The sequence below is a fragment of the Rhinatrema bivittatum genome, chromosome 11, assembly GCF_901001135.1.
Source record: "Rhinatrema bivittatum chromosome 11, aRhiBiv1.1, whole genome shotgun sequence".
NCBI classification, from domain to species: Eukaryota; Metazoa; Chordata; class Amphibia; order Gymnophiona; family Rhinatrematidae; genus Rhinatrema; species Rhinatrema bivittatum.
The window spans coordinates 47,695,848-47,716,631 of NC_042625.1; the positions used below are offsets into that span (position 1 = coordinate 47,695,848).

At 40.7% G+C, this 20,784-nt stretch overlaps 1 protein-coding gene across 12 annotated transcripts in view; it reads left to right on the forward strand.

The window, feature by feature from the left end:
- Positions 1-17,754, forward strand: part of ARVCF (ARVCF delta catenin family member) — a 743,011-nt gene extending 725,257 nt beyond the window's left edge. For 9 of the 12 annotated variants that reach the window (XM_029572000.1, XM_029572001.1, XM_029572002.1 and 6 more), the window contains 4 exons: positions 814-867; positions 8,674-8,765; positions 12,486-12,599; positions 14,792-17,754. In XM_029572000.1, the coding sequence (XP_029427860.1) occupies positions 814-867; positions 8,674-8,765; positions 12,486-12,587 (248 nt within the window). In that variant the 3' untranslated portion in view covers positions 12,588-12,599; positions 14,792-17,754. The remainder of the gene's footprint in view (positions 1-813; positions 868-8,673; positions 8,766-12,485; positions 12,600-14,791) is intronic. The other 3 variants (XM_029572003.1, XM_029572004.1, XM_029571998.1) reach the window with 2 other exon arrangements.
- Positions 17,755-20,784: the final 3,030 nt, after the last annotated feature.

A 20,784-nucleotide genomic window follows, 5' to 3' on the forward strand; every position in this document is an offset into this window, starting at 1 on the left:
GCAAACAGGATTGCAGCTTGAGGCCAATTTAAGGCTCACTCCGTCCAGGCCATGGCAACTTTGGTGGCTACCTTGATTGAAGTTCCCATGGCAGAGATCTGCAGAACTGCAATGTGAAGTTCTCTGAATATGTTCGTAGCTCACTATTGCTTGGCAGAGACAGCCGCCAGGATAGAAGCTTCAGCCAATCTGTCTTCCGTAACCTTTTTCATGTCTAAACCCAACTTGTCCACCCAGGGCCCTGTTTTCTTGAGGCTGACTTCCTCCGTTACCAGCAGCACCTAGGTTGTTGTGCTGTTGGCACCTATTTGGTGTCTGTTGGTCCACTCCGTTCAGAAACAGCCTGCAGCTAGGTATTCACCCATGTGTGAGGACTACCATCCTGCTTGCCTAGGAGAAAGCAGAGTTTCTTACCTGTAATGCGTGTTCTCCTAGGACAGCAGGATGTTAGTCCTCACAAAGCCTGCCCTCCAGCCACCCCGCAGAGTTGGATTTCTATTATGTTTGTTGTTTTATTTTCTGTAATTCTCTGTATAGAGACTGAAGGGGGACCTCGCGTAGATGCGTGGATAGCAGCATGCTGAGCATGCTCAGTGTGCCAGTCAAAGTTTTAGAAACCTTGACAGAAGTTTTTCGTGCCGGGCTCCATCTGATGTCACCCATATGTGAGGATCATCCTGCTGACCTAGGAGAAACACCCATTACAGGGAACATCTTCTCTGAAAGCCTTCCTGTCATTAATAAGAGTACTCGTACAGCCTCATCTTCATATTGGTGAACATGGTACATAGTTTGAATAATTTTGTTTTGTAGGCAACAAAAAGTCTGGAAGCCGTGATATGATTCCAATGGATGAACTGGGACCAGGTAACTACCACCCTTCCCCACCCCAAAATGCAACTGTCTGTTCTATAAATTGTTTTTCCACGCAGGCTAAAGTTCACCAACTTTGCTTGGAGACTTTCTTTTGTGTGGCTAAAGGTGACATTTAAAAAATATATATTTTCCTCTCGTAAGTTCAGTAGGCATTTTTTTCTATATCACCAATTTAGCCCTCTAAAGTTGTGCTCAAAGATCTGCGGCAATGACTGTCCATACCAAGATTCTGATGTAGGAAAGCTCAAAATCAGCAAGGATATAGCACTCACCAATAAAAAAAAGCTGCTCAGAATCACAGCACTGGTAAATTAGAAGCTAGGACATTCAGATCAGTCAACAGCAGCCTTCTGGAAACTGAAAATGTTAGCGGTAAGGGGAAAGCTATGGACACAATGTGCCTAATTTCCAGCTTCTACGAGCAATAGTGTGTCCATTGCAGAGAATTATCCTTGCTTCAGTGAAGGCTTTCTCTGTTAATGCTGGCAGACATATATGATTGGTGTCAGCAGGACTTGGTGTGCTACAATTTAACATGTTCTACCCCCAGCATAGTCTACTCAAGTATGGCACTTTCCTACATGATCAGGAATAGACTTAGTGGGGCTTTGAGGGTAGCTTGCTACACAGCAGCAGAACAAAGTTTCAGAGGTGGACTGGTAAGCAGGAAGGTTACTTGGGTATCATTACCTGGCTATTTAGGGCAGGTATTTTTCCAACCAGACTTAACTGACTAATTTAGCCTCAGTCCCAGAATGCTTCTCTTTATGCAGGTAAATTTGGAGCAGGGAGAAAATTTTAAATCCAGGCTGTTATTTGGGTAACTAGGGATGTGAATCGGGTCCGGAATCGTACACAGATCGTGGGAAATTTTCATTCCCGCGATTCGTAGCGTTCAGTTTTGTGGAGTTTTAATTGGCTGCACCCGAGCCCCGACCCTTAAAATCGAATTCTTTAGAATTCCCCACCCTCCCGACCCCCCCCCCCCCCCAAAAAAAAACTTTCTTAAAATACCTGGTGGTCCAGTGGGGTTCCCGGGAGCGATCTCCCACTCTCGGGCCATCGGCTGCCAGTAAACAAAATGGCACCAATGGCCCTTTGCCCTTACCATGTGACAGGGCCTACCGGTGCCATTGGCCGGCCGCTGTCACATGGTAGGAGCAATGGATGGCCTGCGCCATGTTTAAAGATGGCACCGGCCATCCATTGCTCCTACCATGTGACAGGAGCCGATCAATGGCACCGGTAGCCCCTGTCACATGGTAAGGGCAAAGGGCCATTGGCGCCATTTTGTTTACTGGCAGCCAATAGCCGGAGATCGCTCCCAGGACCCCCGCTGGACCACCAGGTATTTTAAGAAAATTGGGGGGGGGGGGGGTCGGCAGGGTGGGGGATTCTAAAGAATTATATTTAAAGGGTCGGGGTGAGTTGGGAGGGGGGGTGGTTTGGATGTGTTGCCTTTCTCACCTACCCCCAAAATGATACGAAAACCACACGAACCATTCATGGGGTTCCTATCTGTTTCAGAGGGCTCTGAAATCTGACGAATTTTGAAATACCATACACAATTTTTAAAATCGTCAGAAAAACGATTCACATCCCTATGGGTAACTCCAGAAGTTACCCAAAGCCTTTGAATATTGACTTCCCAACGTTAGTGAAAATATCTTCTTTGGCACTGTAGGCTTTTGAAAGTTTCTAGCACTAAATTTTAGGGAGGCATGCCTGCAGGGAACATTGCAGCCTCGCTAGCATTTTGAATTGGTTTACGTCAGTGCCACTTTAATTGCTTTTTAATTAGTTTTAGTTAGCTGGAATCACAGATAGGACATGGGGTGAGAATTTGCTGGCAATAACACAGAAGTGTTTAAGGTAATGTTTGAGAGGAAGCATAAGTTGCAGTAACTCTTCAACTGCTGAGAGAGTTCTGGGAATTACTATGAGCAGAAAACCCGCTTGTAACTTAGCTGTTGACAATGCTGTCAAAACCAACTGAGGAGCCTATTTGTCATTAATAATGAAGAAAACTTGATTCTCATAGAAAATAAATTGATATCTGAAACCTGTGGCATGGATTCCAAGCCGTGTAGTTCTAATGCTAATAATAAGTACATTTGTGTATGAAAAGCTGATATATATTTAGTTTGATTATTTATGTGTGTACCATTTGGGATGTCATGCAGACAAATTACTAACAGGTGCCACTTGGTAATGAGACATTTCTCATACAGAACATCTGTATGGGCATGTCATCAAAAAGTATAGTCCCTTTCCTCAAGGCCCTGGTTAACATATGCCAGGTGAGGTTGTTCTAAGCAGCAACAATGTTTAGAATAAGACAGTAACAAATTAACAGCATCTATTTGGTGGATACCATAAGGGTCCAACTGGACTGGGACAAGTGACTGCAGGGCAGGATGTGGTCTGCTCCTTTCCTTTAATTCCCTATTTACCAGAGCTTGGCAGCCTTGCTGCTAAAGAGAAACTCCAAGGTGGTGATGCTGATGGGATGTTGAAAAGTTACCCTACTAACCAGGGTTCTGCTGCTGGAGTTGCTGATGACATGAATCAGACACAGGGAAGATATATTGCATGTTTGCTGTACTACCACCTCAGGCAGAGGCTGCTGGCAGTTTTGGTCATGTGAAATCTCTGATTGGCTGGTTTTTTCTGAACATGTACCAAATATCGCCTAACCTTCAAAACCTGCTACTGCGCACTTTCAGTCTCCTTAACTTGCTGTAGTAGCTGCTTCACTGTTTCTATGGCTTGCTTCTGTTTTCAGCTTTAAATTGGCTTCCCACCAGAACTTGCTTTTTTTCAAAATGTTTTTCTTTGCCATTATATGCATTTACATCCTATCCTCCCTATCTACCATGATCTCTCACTATATTCCTTCCTGCCATCTCCACTCCTCTCATCCTCTCCTCCTTGCTGCTCATCAACAGGCTACCTACTTCTGCACTCTGCCTCTCTTCTCACTCCTTCCCTCTGCTGTCAACTTTCACCAATACTCAAAAATCCTCATCTGTCTACATTCAAATTAAAAACCCACTGTTCAACCTTGCTTTTAAATAAGGTTTAATTAGTTTCTAACATTACATTGTTTTGTACAGTTGCCTACTTAGCATGTGGGCTTGATGTTTTTGTAACATGTCCTGAATGAGGGCATCCAGTACTGAAATAACCGGTTGCACAGTAGGCAATAATGTTGCATTAAATGCTTCTGTGACCAATTTACTGAAGGTCCTGCATAGTACTGTTCATTTACAAAACTGTATTCATGTCCTGCTGTCTTGCCATGGAGTTGTACATTGGAGCTACTCACCCTTAGCCTTGGGAGTCAAGTCTGGCTCCTAAGTGCACACAATGCATCTGTTTTACACCCCGGATTAACTGAGGGTAATGCATACATCTCATAGATAAGGGAATGTAGATGCTGTACTTTAACCATTTTATAAAGTTCATTTTCCTATCATATGGATAGATGGATTCAGGTTATGCACCTCTGCCAGCAGATGGAGACTGAGCAAGCTGAGGTCACAGTATTTATAGTTCTGCAGTGACATCAGCCTGCCAATATTCTCTGTCTCCAGCAGAGATGGACGTGCATTTCACTACTGAGGATTGTTTCAAAGATTTAGAGGAGAATTAATTGGAGTTTTGAGTTGCCCCGCTCTCTTGCGGTGATACCTAATGGTCCCTCCCCCAGTTGAGAATTCCTGAAGTGATTTCTGTGGTCCCTCAGATGAGTACCTTGGTCCGGTAGCTGTTTTTTTCAGTCAGCATGGACTTAGCTGATTTAAACAGCTGAAAAGCAGTGGGTGCAGGAACCAGAGTGCGGCGGTGATGGTATAGGCCCTGAAGCCAGAGCCCGTCTCTGTACTCAGCCAGGAAAGGCTGAGCTCAGGTAAGTTGGGGGGTTTTTTTTATTAAAAAAAAAAAAAGAAAAGAGAGACCGAGTAGAGGGGTTGTTGTAGGACTTACTCTGGTCTCTGTGCTCAGCACATTGTTCTGACATTCATTCCCGCACCTGTGGGGTTAAGGGACCTGGGCAGCCTGACAGGTTGAGCAGCCCGGTGGGCTAGGCCCCATAGTTAGGCTTCTTGCTGTGCGCCACGTGGTAGGCCACAATGGCATTTTTGCATGCCTTTTTTGTGCACGTTTGGCTGCCCTCTGCAGGACCGTCAGTGCGTACAAGTACGTCCAGCTGTGCAACTGAATTGTGCATCCAATTTCTTTGGGCGCGTTGCCTGTGCACACATTTTGGAACATATTGGTTGTGCGCCCAGGATTAGCGCAGTGACAGTGTGCATAGCCTTGGAACACCTAAATTTTATGCGCTTAAATTTTTTTGTAAGAATTCAGCTGGACGCACATCTTTAGTCACCTACTAATGGCGCCTGTGGCTAAGAAACCTAAGTGCCTTTCCCTCTGTGCTGCCTGTCATATTCGGGCATCTCAGCTTGAAGTGCCCTCTAACTTGTGCCAGCGCTGCTTAGAGGCTCAGAGAGAATTATCTTACTCTGATGTTACTAAGCCTGGTTCCTCCCAGCCTGATGAGGGACCTGTTTTTCATGAAGATCCAATTCAGTTTTGTCTTACAGTATGGTCTTTGAGAGAGACCTTACTTGCTGAAGCATGTATGTTCTACTGAGATGATTGCCACCTTGTTATGAGCACGAAAGTTCTCCACTTCCTTAGCCTAAGTGTGGGTTTGGCGAATGTTTGAGGCTTGGTGTGAGGATCGAGGAGTGTTTCCTCGCTCAGTTAAGATCCCGCTCAATTTGGAATTTTTGCAGATGGGTTGGCCCTTAATTCCTTGAAGGTACAGTAGCAGCTCTTGCCTGTTTCAGGGGCCAGATGAAAGGTGATTCATTATCGGCTCATCCAGATGTGGCCCATTTCTTGCAGGAAGTGAAACATCTTTGTCCTCCCTTGTGGTTACCAGTACCCTTGTGGAGTCTTAAGCTTGTTGGATTTCTTGGCAGGCCCTATGTTTCGACCATTGTGTAGCTTTTCATCGTGGTTACGGACCTAGAAAATGGTGTTTCTGGTGACGATATGTTCTGCGCTTCAAATTTTCGAGCTGCAGGCTTTGTCTTGCCAGGAGCTGTTTCTTCAGGTGATTCCATGCCTAAAATGGTCTTGGATTTTCATTTGAATCAGTCCATTTCCCTGCTGTCCCTGGTTAGGGAAAGAGATGTGGAAGAATATCGCCTGTGTGTCCCTTGGATGTCTTGAGACATGTTGTGAGATATCTGGAGGCTTCTGAACCTTTCCAAAAGATAGATTGCTTCAGGGTGGAGGAAAACAGGGTGAACCAGCTTCGCGGGCTACAATAGCTCACTGGATTAAGGAGATGGTCATGGCCACGTATGTGGCTGCTGAAAAGCTGTTGCCTTCTCAGGTTAGGGCTCATTCCACTAGGGCTCAGGCAGTGTCATGGGTGGAGGTTAGATTGTTGTCTCCTGTCAACCTTTGCCGAGCTACAATGTGGTCCTCCTTACACACCTTTTCCAGGTATTATCATCCTGATCTGCAGACTCAGGAGGATGCAGCCTTTGCATGTGTAGTGTTGCCTGGACTGCGGGCAGCCTCCCACCCTATTCGGGAGTAGCTTGGGTACATCCCACTGGACCTGAATCCATCTATCCACATGCTGGGAAATAAAAAAAATTACAATTTCCCTGATAATTTCATTTTCCTTAAGCTGGATAGATGGATTCAGCTTCCCACACTGGGCTGCTGAATGATTGTGTGATGGTCCTCCTTTGTGGCTACGTGTTCCAGCTGACTACTGGTAAGTGGTCATCCAGTCTCTAGACTAGCATGCATATGTTCTTGCCTTAGTTAAGTATCTTCTTATTGGTTGAGTACAAAAATGGCTGTCTATTTTTAATCAAGTTTTTGTTGCTTTTGAAGAGAATACTGGCAGGCTGATGTCACGACAGGACTATATATACTGTGATGTCAGCTTACTCTGTCTCCATCTGCTGGTAGAGGGGCATAAAGTATTGTAACCCAGCTTGGGAAGATGCTTGTTTGTAGTGATCTGTTTTCTTGACTTTAGTGTTCCTCATGAAGTGACAACTTACCATATACATAGAATAGCAGTCACAACAATTTTTTATATTTTTTTTTCTTTTAAATTTATTTATTTATTTTATTTATTTAAAAACTTTTCTATACCGTCGCTAAGTTATATACCATCGCAACGGTTTACAAATAGGCACATAGACTAAGGTAAGTAAATGTAGGATATCTTACATTCTAATAGGTGCCAATAAAGTTCGGTTACAATTTCATAAATAAAATCATTATTTGAGTAATGTTGGTCAATTCCAGGTATATTATTGAGTTACTATCGCTTTGAAATATTACTTCTTAAAAGTAGGATTGATTAAATTCATTCTCATCTGCATTACCTTGTACTTTCATTCTCTACCCTCCACACTCTTTAGTGAAGGCTTTTTTAAAGAGCCATGTTTTTAGATTTTTCTTAAAAGTTTTGAGATTATTCTGTAATCTGAGTTCGGGTGGCATCGTGTTCCATAGTATGGGCCCAGCCAATGATAAATGCAAATATTTTATCTGCCCAGCTATCTTCTTATACTCTACTCAACTGATAATTTCACTTGCCCTTCCTTGTACATGATCTCTGGGTACAGACTCTTGATTCAGGTCATAGGTTGGCACAACTCTTAGCAATGGGGAAACTACATCTTAACAAAAGAATCCTTGTGAAAAGGAGTTTCAATTGTTTCACACCTATTAACCACAAAGGATGGTCACTGGGTAATGGAGAAGCCCAGCTAAGCCAACAGTTGTAATCTGGCTGGATTTTATATAATGTGCCTTGGAGTGGAGGAATTAATATCAAAATATAAAGTGTGGTATATTGAGTGTGAATGAGTTTGGCATGTTTGGGCAAGATATTGAAAAACTAAGTTCTGGTGATTATTTTCTATATTAGTAGCTTCTCTCCTCCTCATATTTGTTTTCCATGATTGGAATAAGAATGCTTAAGTTAGTGAAGGACTAAATACAGGCCCACTGTTTGTTACATTTGACATACTGCTTATAAAAAAAATGTAAGCAGTTTACATTTCTAAATGCAGTTTCATAATCCAATAAACAAGACACAACTACAAATTAGCTTCTCACTTTTAAACAAAGAAAAAAAAAAAGCAATAAAGGAAAATAATAAAGCAAGCTAGCATACCCCTATTCAGATACATATCGGTAATGATCCAAAAATGAAAATATCCAATGAAGAGGCAAAATTGCATTCTAATATGCGAGCATCTTCACATACCCTCATATTAAATCTATCTCCATTCCCAGATCACTCTGATTTGCTAACAGTTAAAAGCCTGAGAAAATAGGCCGCGGCTAGTTTCTATACTTAAAATAATTTGCTTCAGACTGAATATCCATTGGTAAGGCATTTCATAACCAAAATGCCTGGTAACTAAATGTTGTTTGAGGCATATGTTTGAGTCTGATATCCACTAGTGACTGAATCCTAAGGGGGTTCTTTCTGTGATTGGCAGCGTGCTCTTTGCAGTTGGTATGGGCTCAGCAGATCCACCACACAACATGGGAGACCTGTATGTACCGCTCAAAAAAACAGACTCTTAAATCTTATTCTCAAAAGTACAGGCAGCCAATGGAGTTCTTTCAAAAGAGAGTAACATGATCATATTTGTGTCTGGCCTCAGAATTTTGAAGGATTTTTTTCAGCTTCGATTGGAATGGCTGTTCTTTCCCTCACTTAAGCTTCCTTCTTTGCAGATGGATATTCCACCATTGATCACAGAGAGAAAGAGCGCAGATACAGGAGCAATGATGGTGCAGGGGATGCATCAGAGAAAGAACCTTTGAAAGTACGTGATATTTGACTGGATGTGTCTGTGAGAGAGAACATGAGGGTCGGAAACATTAGAAATCTTCCCAGGTTGGAAATATACAAAATATAATATTCGGAAATACTGATGCAGAAGGAGCCAGGGAAATATTGGCAATGGTCTTGCTTTCATGCAAATATTCTTTGCTATACTTATGGAAAAAAAGAAATGCAAAAGTAAATTCACAACAGAGGTAGACTTGTGATAATGATTTTGGTGCTCTCATACATTTTTTGTTGCGTTCTGACTTTCTAACTCCCATCCAAAAATTTTCACAGTGCAGTAGTTTTATGTGCAGTAAACCCTGCCACACACATGGCTTGTTGACTTGACATCATATTTTGTGAATAGTCCGTGTTCTTGTGTACACAAAATAAAGAAAATTGAACAGGAGTAAATTACCATGACATGGAGTTAGGTTGCCAGTAATGTAATTCTTAGGCTTTGCTTGACTGTTTATTGCTCATTAAAGAATGCAAACACTCCAAGTTACACCGAGCTATTAATACCCTAGTGAAAAAAATACCGCTTCCTATCCAACGTGCATAAAATGGAAGAAATCCCCTCATTGAGAGAGCTCTTTGCTAAGGAGTGAAAATTGCAAGGGCCCAGCCCTCAGGTGCAAAACATAGGATTATGGATATTTCTTTCCATGAGATCTTGCATGGACGTCTGTGGGAAGTCACTTTTCTGCTGTAGACAATGCAGCAAAAGGAGAATTACTTGTGCCCTTTAGGGTAAATGTTTTAAGAAGACAACATGTACTTTATTTCATTCATCTCCAGACCATTGGAAGAGACTTTGCTCTGATAATAGTTATAACTAAAGTTATATTTAAAGCTAGCCAGATAAGACTTATCCAGCTAACTTACACAGGATATTCAGTGGCACGGCAATGCCACTGAATATATCCAGATAGGTATTAAAGTTAGCTGGATAAGCTTATCCAGCTAACTTTAGACCTGCTATGGGCCACGTCTAACTTAATCAGAAAAGACTGAATATTGCTACTTATCAGGTTAAGTTAGCCAGATAGATAGCACCGCCCAGTTACGCCCACTGCTTGCCCACTGACTATATAGGTAACTATTAGCCAGATAAGTCTCTTATCTAGCTAATTGGTATAGCCGGATATTCAGCAGTAGCCACTTAGCCAGATAAGTTCATCATACCTGGCTAAATAGCATTTGAATATCTACCCCTAGAGAGACGAAACACAACAGAAAGTGGGTTTTAACAGCACCACAATTACATACTGTCCAGGCACCATATACTGAGAACTCTCTTGCAGTATCAGCTGATATATGGTGCTTAGATAATGTGTGACTTTTGTTTCTATAGTATTTTAGAATGATTGCATGACAAAAGGGAGCACTTTTTGGATGATCTAAAGTAGCCATGCCAATCAGTCTTCCTTTTTTGTTTTCATAGTGAAAAATTGAAAAAGTGTACATATGTGTGTGTATAAACAGTGTAGTAATCATGAGGTCCATATTTAGCATCACTTATCCGGCTAAGTGGTGGTGACTGAATATATGGCTTGGATCAGTGGCTACCACTTAGCCAGATAATTATTTATTCAGATGGGGTAAGGGCATAACTGGGAGGAGATGAGTTAGCCAGCTAAGTTATCCAGCTAACTCCAATATTAAGTGTTAGGCAGATAACTTTTCCAGCTAAGTCTGGTCATTCGTAGACTTGTCCTAAAGTTAGCCGAATAAACTTATCCAACTAACTTTAGTGGTGTGCCTTTACTGCTGAATATTCAGGCTAAGTTAGCTGTATAGGTTTATATGGCTAACTAGCTGAGCCGCATAGTGGCTGAATATGGACCTCCATGCACTGTATACTATTCTGTCCATCCACAATATGCAAGATGGTATCTTTTTCAAACCAGGAAAGACTCTATCCCACTTGGTATCAACATACTTTGTTTCTTGGTCACATTTGGTTTCAAGCATCATTGCCAAGTATTGTGTGTAAAATCACTGAACCTGCTGGATGATCGGGTTGTGTGAAAGGCTGCTAAGTCAGAGGTTGTGACCTCCATGCAGTGCTTTAGGAGCTCACAGGCACCGGACCATACAGTAGGTCCAGTGTGTTGGGCCCGTTCTCTTGTGTTCAGTGCTCTCTGAAGCTCTTTGTGAGAATTTTCAGCTTACATCTTCATATCACATCTATAAAAGAAAAGGATGATCATGCATGATCCCTCTTCCCAAATAATAAAAATCAGAATTGCTTTTAATAAGTGTGATCTGTTAAGCAGTGGGAGCATATTGGTATTACAGGAAATTCCCATTTTCAGCATAAGTCCTGATAGTTTTATAATCTTGTATTTAATATTTATATGTATTTAAAATATTTATAGTTTGCCTATATTAATAGAATTATGCTGAGGACTACATATTCAACATAAAATAAAACACACTAAACACAAAATATACAATTTAAAAATCACTTATCAAGAAGCAACTTCTGTAGTTTACAGAAAAAGCTTCTCTAAATAAAAATGCCTTAAGCATTTTCCAAAAAATTCTCAAATGGTGAATAGTTTGCAGTTCCTCAGGTAAATCATTCCATAATCTAGTCCCAATAACAGTCAGAGCTTGATTTTGAGTCTCTTGGAGTCAAGCTTCTTGTTAAAGTTGTAGACAGCAGTTTGTCTTATCATACAACTCATCAGATGTGTAATCCCAAGCCTACAAATATAATCCAGGCAATGTCACGTATATTGGGTGAAACACGTGCAGGCTTTTGAGCCCCAGCTTGCCTGCGTCCACCCCCCTGTGATGTGCTGCTTTCCTCATCCTTGTTTCTCCATTTACTGATATAACCAGAGCAAAACCTTATTCTTTCCATGTCTGCAACGTTTGGGCTTTTTGTAAGCCTCTTTGATGCATGAAGCATTGCTAAAGCTTAAGGCTGCTGAGTTCATGAGGTGTGCTCCTGGCCGGCCACCAGCTGTATTTTCAGCCCATTTTATAGTGTCTCCATGCTGATGGTCGTGTTGTAAGCATGAGACTTCTGGTTGCCTTTGTGTTGCTGCTCTGTAACTACTTTGTGGGTTCTCACCTGTAAAAATGGCTTCTAATGCCAAGCCTTCGTGCTGTCTGTGATGTCATAAGCAGAGAGAGCACTAGCTAAGAGCTGAAAAAACTTTTTATCTTTAACTGTAGACAGAGCAGACAGGAGCAGGAACAAGCAACCTGGAAATGTTCATTTTACACTGACTTTTATTAGCATAGAGATGCTTTTAAATGACCTGTGAAATACTCTGCCAGAGGAATGCTTGTTACTGTCTCTGTAGTGACATGTTAATAGTCTTATTGAACTTGGAGAAAACTCTGTTCTCTTTTATTGGACCAATGTGAAAACTACAGAAATATGTCATTATTGTGAACTTTTTGGGCCACATAGGCCCCTTTCAGGTGTCACATTTACTGAAAGTGCCTATGTCATCTCAACAGCTCATATACATCTCTGATTTTCTTATTTGTCCAGCTCAATAGATGTCTCAGCCTGTGCCGTTCATGTGCTCTTTTACTTTATGCAGACACTAATTTTTCTCTCCTGTGTACTAATTCTCTTTCTTGCTCATAATCCTCATTAGCTGACCAGTTTCTGTGCTCGTTCCCTTACCTGTTTAATTAATCCACTTTCTTTTACCTTTTTTTAACTTCCTTCACTCTGTTGCTGCAGAATGACACAAATAAGAAACACATTACCAGGAGTAACAGGGCTTCGGTGAATCTGGTGGATGTTCGCGACACTAAACCCCAGCCTGTTGACTCCTGGGTCTAATTTGCATGCATGGTAGGTTCTTTGGTTCTGTTGGGTGCTTGTGAAATACTTGGCGCATTGCATGGTATGTATTGCTTGCGATTCTGTCTAAATGTGATCCAGCCTTGCAGCAAACACAAAGCTATTAAAAAAAATTGTATTTCTATTCCATGCAGCCCATAAATCTTCCATGAAACTGAATAAATACATTTTGATAGAATGTCATGTCAGACATCTGAATGGTACTGTGACATTGCAGTCAGTTGGAGATTCGAAGAGTTCTTCTAGTTGATTTTGAAGACCTCTATTAAAGTTGAGATTAGGAAGGCTGTTCTCCCACTAGCACTCAGAATCCTTACATATTTTTCTTATATGTAGATGTCAGGTAAAACAACCTCCATCCATGGTAGGAACCTACTGTATAGTTTTTCATTGTGATGACAGCATTACAAAAATGCACATTTCTATCATCAGAGTAGAACATTGCTACCATTCTTAACAAGCATTTATTTATTTATTTGCATATTTTTATAGCCTCCTAATCCAATTCAAGATTTACCGGAGGGGCTAACAGCATAACATTCAGAAACATGCAAACAAAAAACATTAGACATATATCATTTATGGCTAATAAGCATTGGAAAATACATTTGACACTCGCCAAGGGCTAGTGCATTTTTCTCAGCTGGCAAGCCTAGGAATGAAAAGAGATGACAGAAGCGTCTTCAACCCGAATTGGATCCCAGGTGGGAGGGAGACGAGAGGAGAGAGGTCTGCTCTTGGGTGGGTTGGCGGAGGGAATGTGATGTGGAGTAGGAGAGTGAGAGGACTGTACTGGTGGTGGGGATGATGCACTTACCACGTAATTTTGCTGTCATTATTGCCCCATCATCCCTTCCCCCACAATTGAGTGGGGAGGAAGAGGATGGAAGGCAAGCGCGTTCATTTCTAGCAAGTAACAATAATAAATGACAGCAGAAAAAGACCAAAATTAAGCTTTCTATTTTGACCAATTGATTCTTCCACTTTAGGTTAAAGTGCATAGCTGATAGTGTCCTTCCCCTCCCTACAATGTCTATTACCTAAACTTTCAACCTCAGAATTCCCTGATTTTAGGCCTCCTCATTTTCCTCTGAGTAAATTCTGGAGGAATGTTAGAATTCCTGCTTATCAATATAACTTAATCATTTCTGCATAAAAGTCACTAACATCTGAACAGCACCATATTAATGACTTTAGTCACTGGGCATCTTGGTAATGAGGTGTTTCAAGAAATTACAGCTGAAACAGTAGTTGCGCACTTTGAGAGAGGACCATGTGCTCGGTGCATTTTTGAGAAAAACCTTTTGTCACAAAATTCCAGATAGAAAAGTGAATGGAGTCAGATAGGAAAAGGATAGTTAAAGACCAATAAATACAGACAAAGCTGTATGTTAGTTTCAGTGCAACTGCACTAGTTTCTATCAGATCCGTAATAAAATAATCATTGGTGCCACCTAGTGACTTCTCATTCATATTGATTATGGCCAAATGAAGGCATCAGAAAAGATAAAAGAGAACTGGCTGCTGCTAACACCTCCTATCCTGGTCATCATCTTTCTGCATCTTTCCACCAGTGAGCATGTTTCAGCACTTGCGAGTTGGCCTCAGCAAGAGCCATCTTCATGCAGTGAGTAGATCAAAAGGCATTGCATGATCTGCTTCTCACTACGGATGCAGGTCTTGGGTCTGGCAGAGTATCCCATTTCACCATGTTGGCTTCTGACCTGCTAATATGAGTACAGAGGCAATTTAGGGCCTTCCTTTTTCACCCTTGAAAGTTGTTCTGATACCCATGCTAATTCCAGCAGCAAGATCTCCAAGTCGCACTTATTACATCTTCTCAGAGGTGATGTTAATTGTTCCTGTTATGAGGCAGTTTCATCTTGGTGTTAGTGCAGTCTCCCCAGTTTATTAAGGGAATGCATATATTCTAACACGGACCTCTTTCTGAGCATCTAAGTATGCTTTATGTTACTTCTGTGTGCTGCTCTGCCTGGAGTGCTTTTATAGCAAATTCAAATTTCTAATTCCTTCAGGGCAAGCAACAGAAAACTGGGAATAGAAAATCTGCTCCTTTCAAGAACTGTGCTACTTCTATTATAATATGAACACCACTAGAGAAATCTAGAATCCTTCCATTTCTTGGGCTAATTGACTATGATTTTCTTTTCTTTCTCCCCCAGGGTTAGAGTCCAGCAATACTTTTGTTAATGAGAAATCCAAACTGAATAAACAGAGGATCTCATAAATCACCACTGCCATTCACGTTGTTTGGAGGACACTGAATCACTGAATTGTATATTATAAGGGACAAATCTAAGAGCAAGGAAACTGCTGTCAGCCAGTCATGGCATACAGTATCATGCCTTACACAGCCAAGCAAGCTCTGCATTTTTTACATTTTTTAAATTCAACTATATTCCCACCAGGTAAAGCTGCCTCCCCCACTCCCCAATCCAAAAGCTTATATTCAACTGGTTGGGTTCAGAGAGGAACTGGAACACAAGTGGTGCCAAGCATGAGAAGAGAAGATCGAGAGACAAGGGAAAAATAAATTGCTAATGAGATGTGCAGAATTATTGGAAGATACCTGATATGTACAAAACTATTAGCACTTTTCATTTGTTTTTATGGGACTGTGAATTTGTATTTAGTTTACTGAACTAAAATACGTCTTGTTTACTCCTTTGAGCAAGAGAAGGAACATTGAGTCTGTTGGAAACACAGAAAAAAAATCAAGATTTCAGGGATCACGAAGTCTAAGCTCAGTGTGGTGCGCTGGACAGTGTGACCCACCCAACGGAAAAATATAGGCAAGCGAATCCAATCCAGTTTTGTGTATTTGCAACTCTGTACTGAAAACTGGATACAAAACCTCGCAAAGATCTATGGATGCTGAGATTAAACTTATCAGAACTGGATCTGCTTTATGGTCTCTATTTGCCTTGTGGTCACCACAGGGCTGTATATGTATAAAATGCCTGTAGATCAAGCTCTTTTCATATTATGTTAATGCTGTTCTGGTGTAAAATAATTCTGCCTGTTATTTCTTTATCATTTTTTCCCATCAGCTTCCGCACGCTTAAGTTCTGCCTGTCCTAAATTTAGATATCTGTCCTGTGGGAGCAGAACTGATTGGCTGTTTCCCTATTTTCTGTTGTCACAGTATTTGAAAGCTGTGTGGCAAAATGCAAGTAATGCTCTGAAAAGGTACTGTACTGCAGGCTGATAATTCAGTAGTTTGACATGTTTTCATGTGCTACAAACTGACTTTGTCATGATAAGATTTGGTTCCCAACCTGTTTTTCTAACTTTATCCCAATGCAGTCTTGCCCTTGTCATCCAGCTTAGGACAGGAACCAGGAGCTAGACTACTATTGTTTATGATAACACAGAATTAAGCTGGAGACACTGATATAGATTGGGAAATTGAATATCCAAAGGAGCTTATTGCCTGTTCCACAAGGAGCTTTTGCAGTTAATTCTGTTGATTTATAAATGGATGTAGCCTTTATATTTTTCGATCAGAAAGATGATACAGTTGAATCCTTGTGTATTTTCAATATACATATCAAATATAAATTGCTATAAAAGAAGCTAATATTGTGTTGAAAGGTAAGGAGGGTGTTATTTTCAATACTACCCTGGTTCTGTGTATTTTTATTTAATGTCTCTTTAATTAAGTCAGGTAAGAAGGGTTATATATTTCAGTATGAAAATGTTTTATTATAAGTATGGCACAGTGCATTTCTGCCTCTTAGTCTAGCCTTATGTCAGAAGAAAAGTGTGTGTAACTCCCCAAAGCACATTTTTCATCAGTACTAAAATAGAAGTTTGAATCATGTTGTTTGCTTGCCACATAGATACACTAGCTTTTTGGTAGTGGGACTGGAAAACACGTTTTGAGTCTTGCAAGCTTGTTTCTGAACTTTCAATACCACTTCCTTTGTAATAATCAGAAAAGAAAATTACCGTGTTAGTAAAATGTCAACTTTTTTTTTTCTAAAAGTAATCTTGTTTAAAAAAAAGTGCATCCAAGGATATATATATATATATATATATATATATATATCTCCATCACCAAAACCATGTAAGTAGCTTGCAGGAAGCAAATGTTTCTGTTAATTCAGAGAGACTGATGCCAGGTGCTGAGGACTGGAATGGCATGACAGTTCCCCTGATCCCTAATACAGTACAACCGAGAGAAGGCCTTGATGGTTCAAGCATAAAACAAAACCAGATCTAAGCAAAGGTGGCCATTGTGCTGGCAAATGTTCATGGTGCTGCTGCATTAGCTGTGCAATCAAATTAAAAACTTACACAAGCCGAAAACGGTTGTGTTGCACACAACAAGGGATTGTCCCAAACCTTAGAAAAATAACAAAAATTATGGCTGCAGGCATGGTCCACTGCAAGACCACTCCTCTGTTTCAAAGCTAAACTCTTTCACTGGAGAACTGATCTTCCAATAATCTTAATAACCTTTGTTTTTCCTTCTAAGTTCATTGGACAGTGCCTTATTGGATGTGCTGAGTGGGCTTTTCCTCTTAGTAAGAGTAAAGCATGCATCTGCTGTAGATAGACTTGTGAGCAACAACAACCACTCACTCATACAGGTTCCATCTCTTTACCACAGAAGTGCACCAGATTCTGGTTCTGAAGCACACACACAATGAATGGGATATGTCTGTGGTAGCTTATGTGATCATCTAGTATAATGGTAGTCTTGACAGAAAGCTGGTAGGCATGAACATTACTAGTGTGGTTTGATAAAGCCATGGGGCAGCAGGAGTTTAGGTACCGCCCAATTCATAAAGGGATTGATTTTAAGAGGCGCACGCATCCATGTGCTGATTTTATAACATGCGCGTGCCACACGCATGTTATAAAATCATATGTCCCGCACACATGCACGCCTGATTTTAATATCTGCTTGTGCATGTGTGGGCGGCTCGCAACTCGCACACACATGGGGGGGGGGGGAGGAAATGTTCAAATTACATGCGGCGATGCGATTGGCCTCTTTTCCAGTTCCCTCCCAGTCAAGCGGACTGGGAGGGAACTAACCCCCTACCTAACCTTCCTCCCCTTTCCCCTCTCCACCCCGATCCCTAACCCCTACCTACCTCCCCTATTTTTTTTTGTTCTGTAACTTACCTGCTCTGATGAGCAGAAGTAAGTTATGCACTGGCCTGCTGCCTGTGCGCACTTCCCCAGGACAGCGTCAAATGGCGCTGTCCTGGCCCCCACCCCTGTCCCACTCCACCCCTTTGGAGAGGCCAGCACTTTGGCACTTAACAGGGGTGAAGTGCGTGGCCGGGCCCTTTCAAAAATGCGTGCGCAAGGCCCAGCCATGCGCTTAACCCCCGTTATTTACGTGCATAGCCCTTTTAAAATCGGGCCAATAGTCTCTCAAAATCCACTTCAATTACTTTTAATTGTGCTGCTCCTTGCCCAGAACTGAATTGGCATGACATCATTTGCAGTGGAAATATTCTTTGAAAGAATAAAAAAGTTTCTGCCTCCCACCCATGGAGAATGAATAGACTTGTGCCTCCATCTTGTTTTTGCTCCATGCATTGCTTCTCAATTACTTACAAGAGCCAATTGAGCCTCTGTTACCTTCAGCAAAGGTGCTGCCTCAGCTCAAGAGCAGGCTGTTGAGCACGTGGTAAATCATGGCCTTCCCTTCCCTACACATTCACTCCCCAGTTAATCAGAAGCAGTAACTGATCTTGTAATTTTCATGATTCAGTTTCTACAAGAGAACTGTTATGTTTAAATATATTTATGTGCATTAATACTATTTTAAAGTGAAAATAAAACTGCATCTCCAATCCCCAGGCCCTTAAACGAGGATGAGAAATTACCCCATCACCGACAACATGCCTCACTGTATGAAACCCAGTGCAGTAAAACAAATGGTGGTGGTGTCAGTTATATGGCAGATTGCTCCATGATAATCAGTTGATTAATTTTGACTTGTCATTTAGTGCAGATGTAGCTTGCTGCAAAGTGAATGCAGGTTCATCGCCTTACGCTTTTTGGAACAATACCAGTGCTTTTGTTTTTCTAACCAAACTATTATACCAGAACCATTTTACAATGTCTTTTGTTATATCATGTATTCCTTTTGTATATGAATTATTTTTTTTCCATTCTGTAACTGCATTTGTCTTCCACAGTTACCAGAAACTTCTCTTTTGTACCTAACAAGAACAGATTTAAGTTACATAGTTAAAAGGGTAGGTAAATAGAAACCTTGATATTAGTCTGCTCCTGTTTTCTACTCGGCCTTTACCAAAGGAATTTGAGAAAAATAATATCAAACTACATCCATTGTTAAAATATTTCCTATTTGTTTATTCATAAGACTTTAGAAATTAGGTATTGAGTGTCTGTGAATGATAATGAGGTGTATGCAGATGGAACTGTCGAGAATCCCCTTTGTTAAATTATTCTGTGTCTTGAGGAGTACAGCAGATGAGAATCCCTGTATCAGAAATTGGCAGCACTATCCCCCTCAACCACTGAAGGTTCTGAAGGTCCACAACTGCACCATGCAGTGGAATGAACTTGGGCATTGTTAGTGCCTCTCTCCTAAAGAAAAGAGTGCCAACTTCAGTTAATCAGTCAGTATATATTTTGTTACATTGGAAGAGAGTACTATCACAATTTTGCTGTGTGCCATATTTTTTAAAATTAATATATATGTGTATATATATATATATATATATATATGTGTGTGTGTGTGTGTATATATATATATATATATATATATATATATTTTTTTTTAAAGGCGATCTCTATTTTCTGGGGTTGGCAGTAGGGTCTGGTAGTTGTTCACTGATGTATGCTCAGAACCAACCAAACTTCAATTGCACAGGAACACAGGACCAGAAACAGTGAAAGCTCTGAACCTCAAAGAAGACCAACTGTGTAAGTTAATATAAACTACACAACATTCAAAGCCACAGCTGGTCTGACATACCTCACTGGTCCTTTTGCTTCTAGATGTTTCCTCTAGGTAGCAATAGATGATAAAATCTGAGTCATCTCCTTTGCTTACTCCTCATGTGCCTATATGTCTTTTTCTTCTTGCTTTTGAACAAGAAAAGACCATGGTTCAATAAATATGTTTATTGTTTATAAAGCATTCCTTATAAAACCTAAAGGAATGTTGAAGCAAGAAACCTATTAGTGTCATGCTATTTGTTGTCTTGCAAAAATAAATCCTGGTCAGGTCGTTTTAATACAATAAAACAGGTAGCATTTATGTGGAAGAGAGAATGAGTTTTTAATTGAAAAAAAAAATCTTTACTCTAGCACTATCTCTGACCAAATACTTTCTGTTCATTACTGGAAATCAGGAAATAATGTCCTGTCAGTTGTTGCTTAAATGAATACATTTTTAAATTGCACCTGAGTTCAAGAAGTCCATTAATTTAGAATGTAATAACCTTAGAAGTGCCATGCTGGGACTGACCCAAGGTCCAGCATATACTCTCTCTGCCAGTGGTCACCCAATCATTAGGAGGTATGCAGCAGATCCCAAACAATACATCCATTTCTTGTTGCTCACATCCAAGGATAAGTGGTGGCTTTCCCCAAATCTACCTGCCTAATAATTGATTATAGACTTATCTTCCAGGAACTTATCCAAATCCCTTTTAAACTCAGCTATGCTAAATACCTTGACCACAGCCTCCAGCAACAAATTCCACAGCTTGATTGTGCATTGAGTGAAAAAATACTTTATATTTGGTACCTATTAGATTCATGGCATGTCCCTTAGACTTTGTATATGAAAGAGTAAATATGTGTTCCCTATATCATTTATGGAGGCAAGTAATATTTAGAAGGAATAGCAATAAGAAAGTCACGAAGCATAGCATTCGTGTTATGCTAATCACACAGGCAGTAGGAAAGGTCTTGTTTATTACCCTCTAGTTTAGAATTAAACTTGAAAAAATGACCCATGACCCTTTCCAAGACCAGAGATCCCTGAAAATGGTTTAACCTCAAGAACCCAAGAGACTGTTCTCTGAAAGGTTTCTATGGAAATTGGTACAGTAACTAATGGTTATGTCTCCTGGAAGGTATTTTAAACCTTTTTTGATTCGTATTTTTTTTACTACTGCGGAATGAAATGAACACAATTGCGGTGCATCAAACA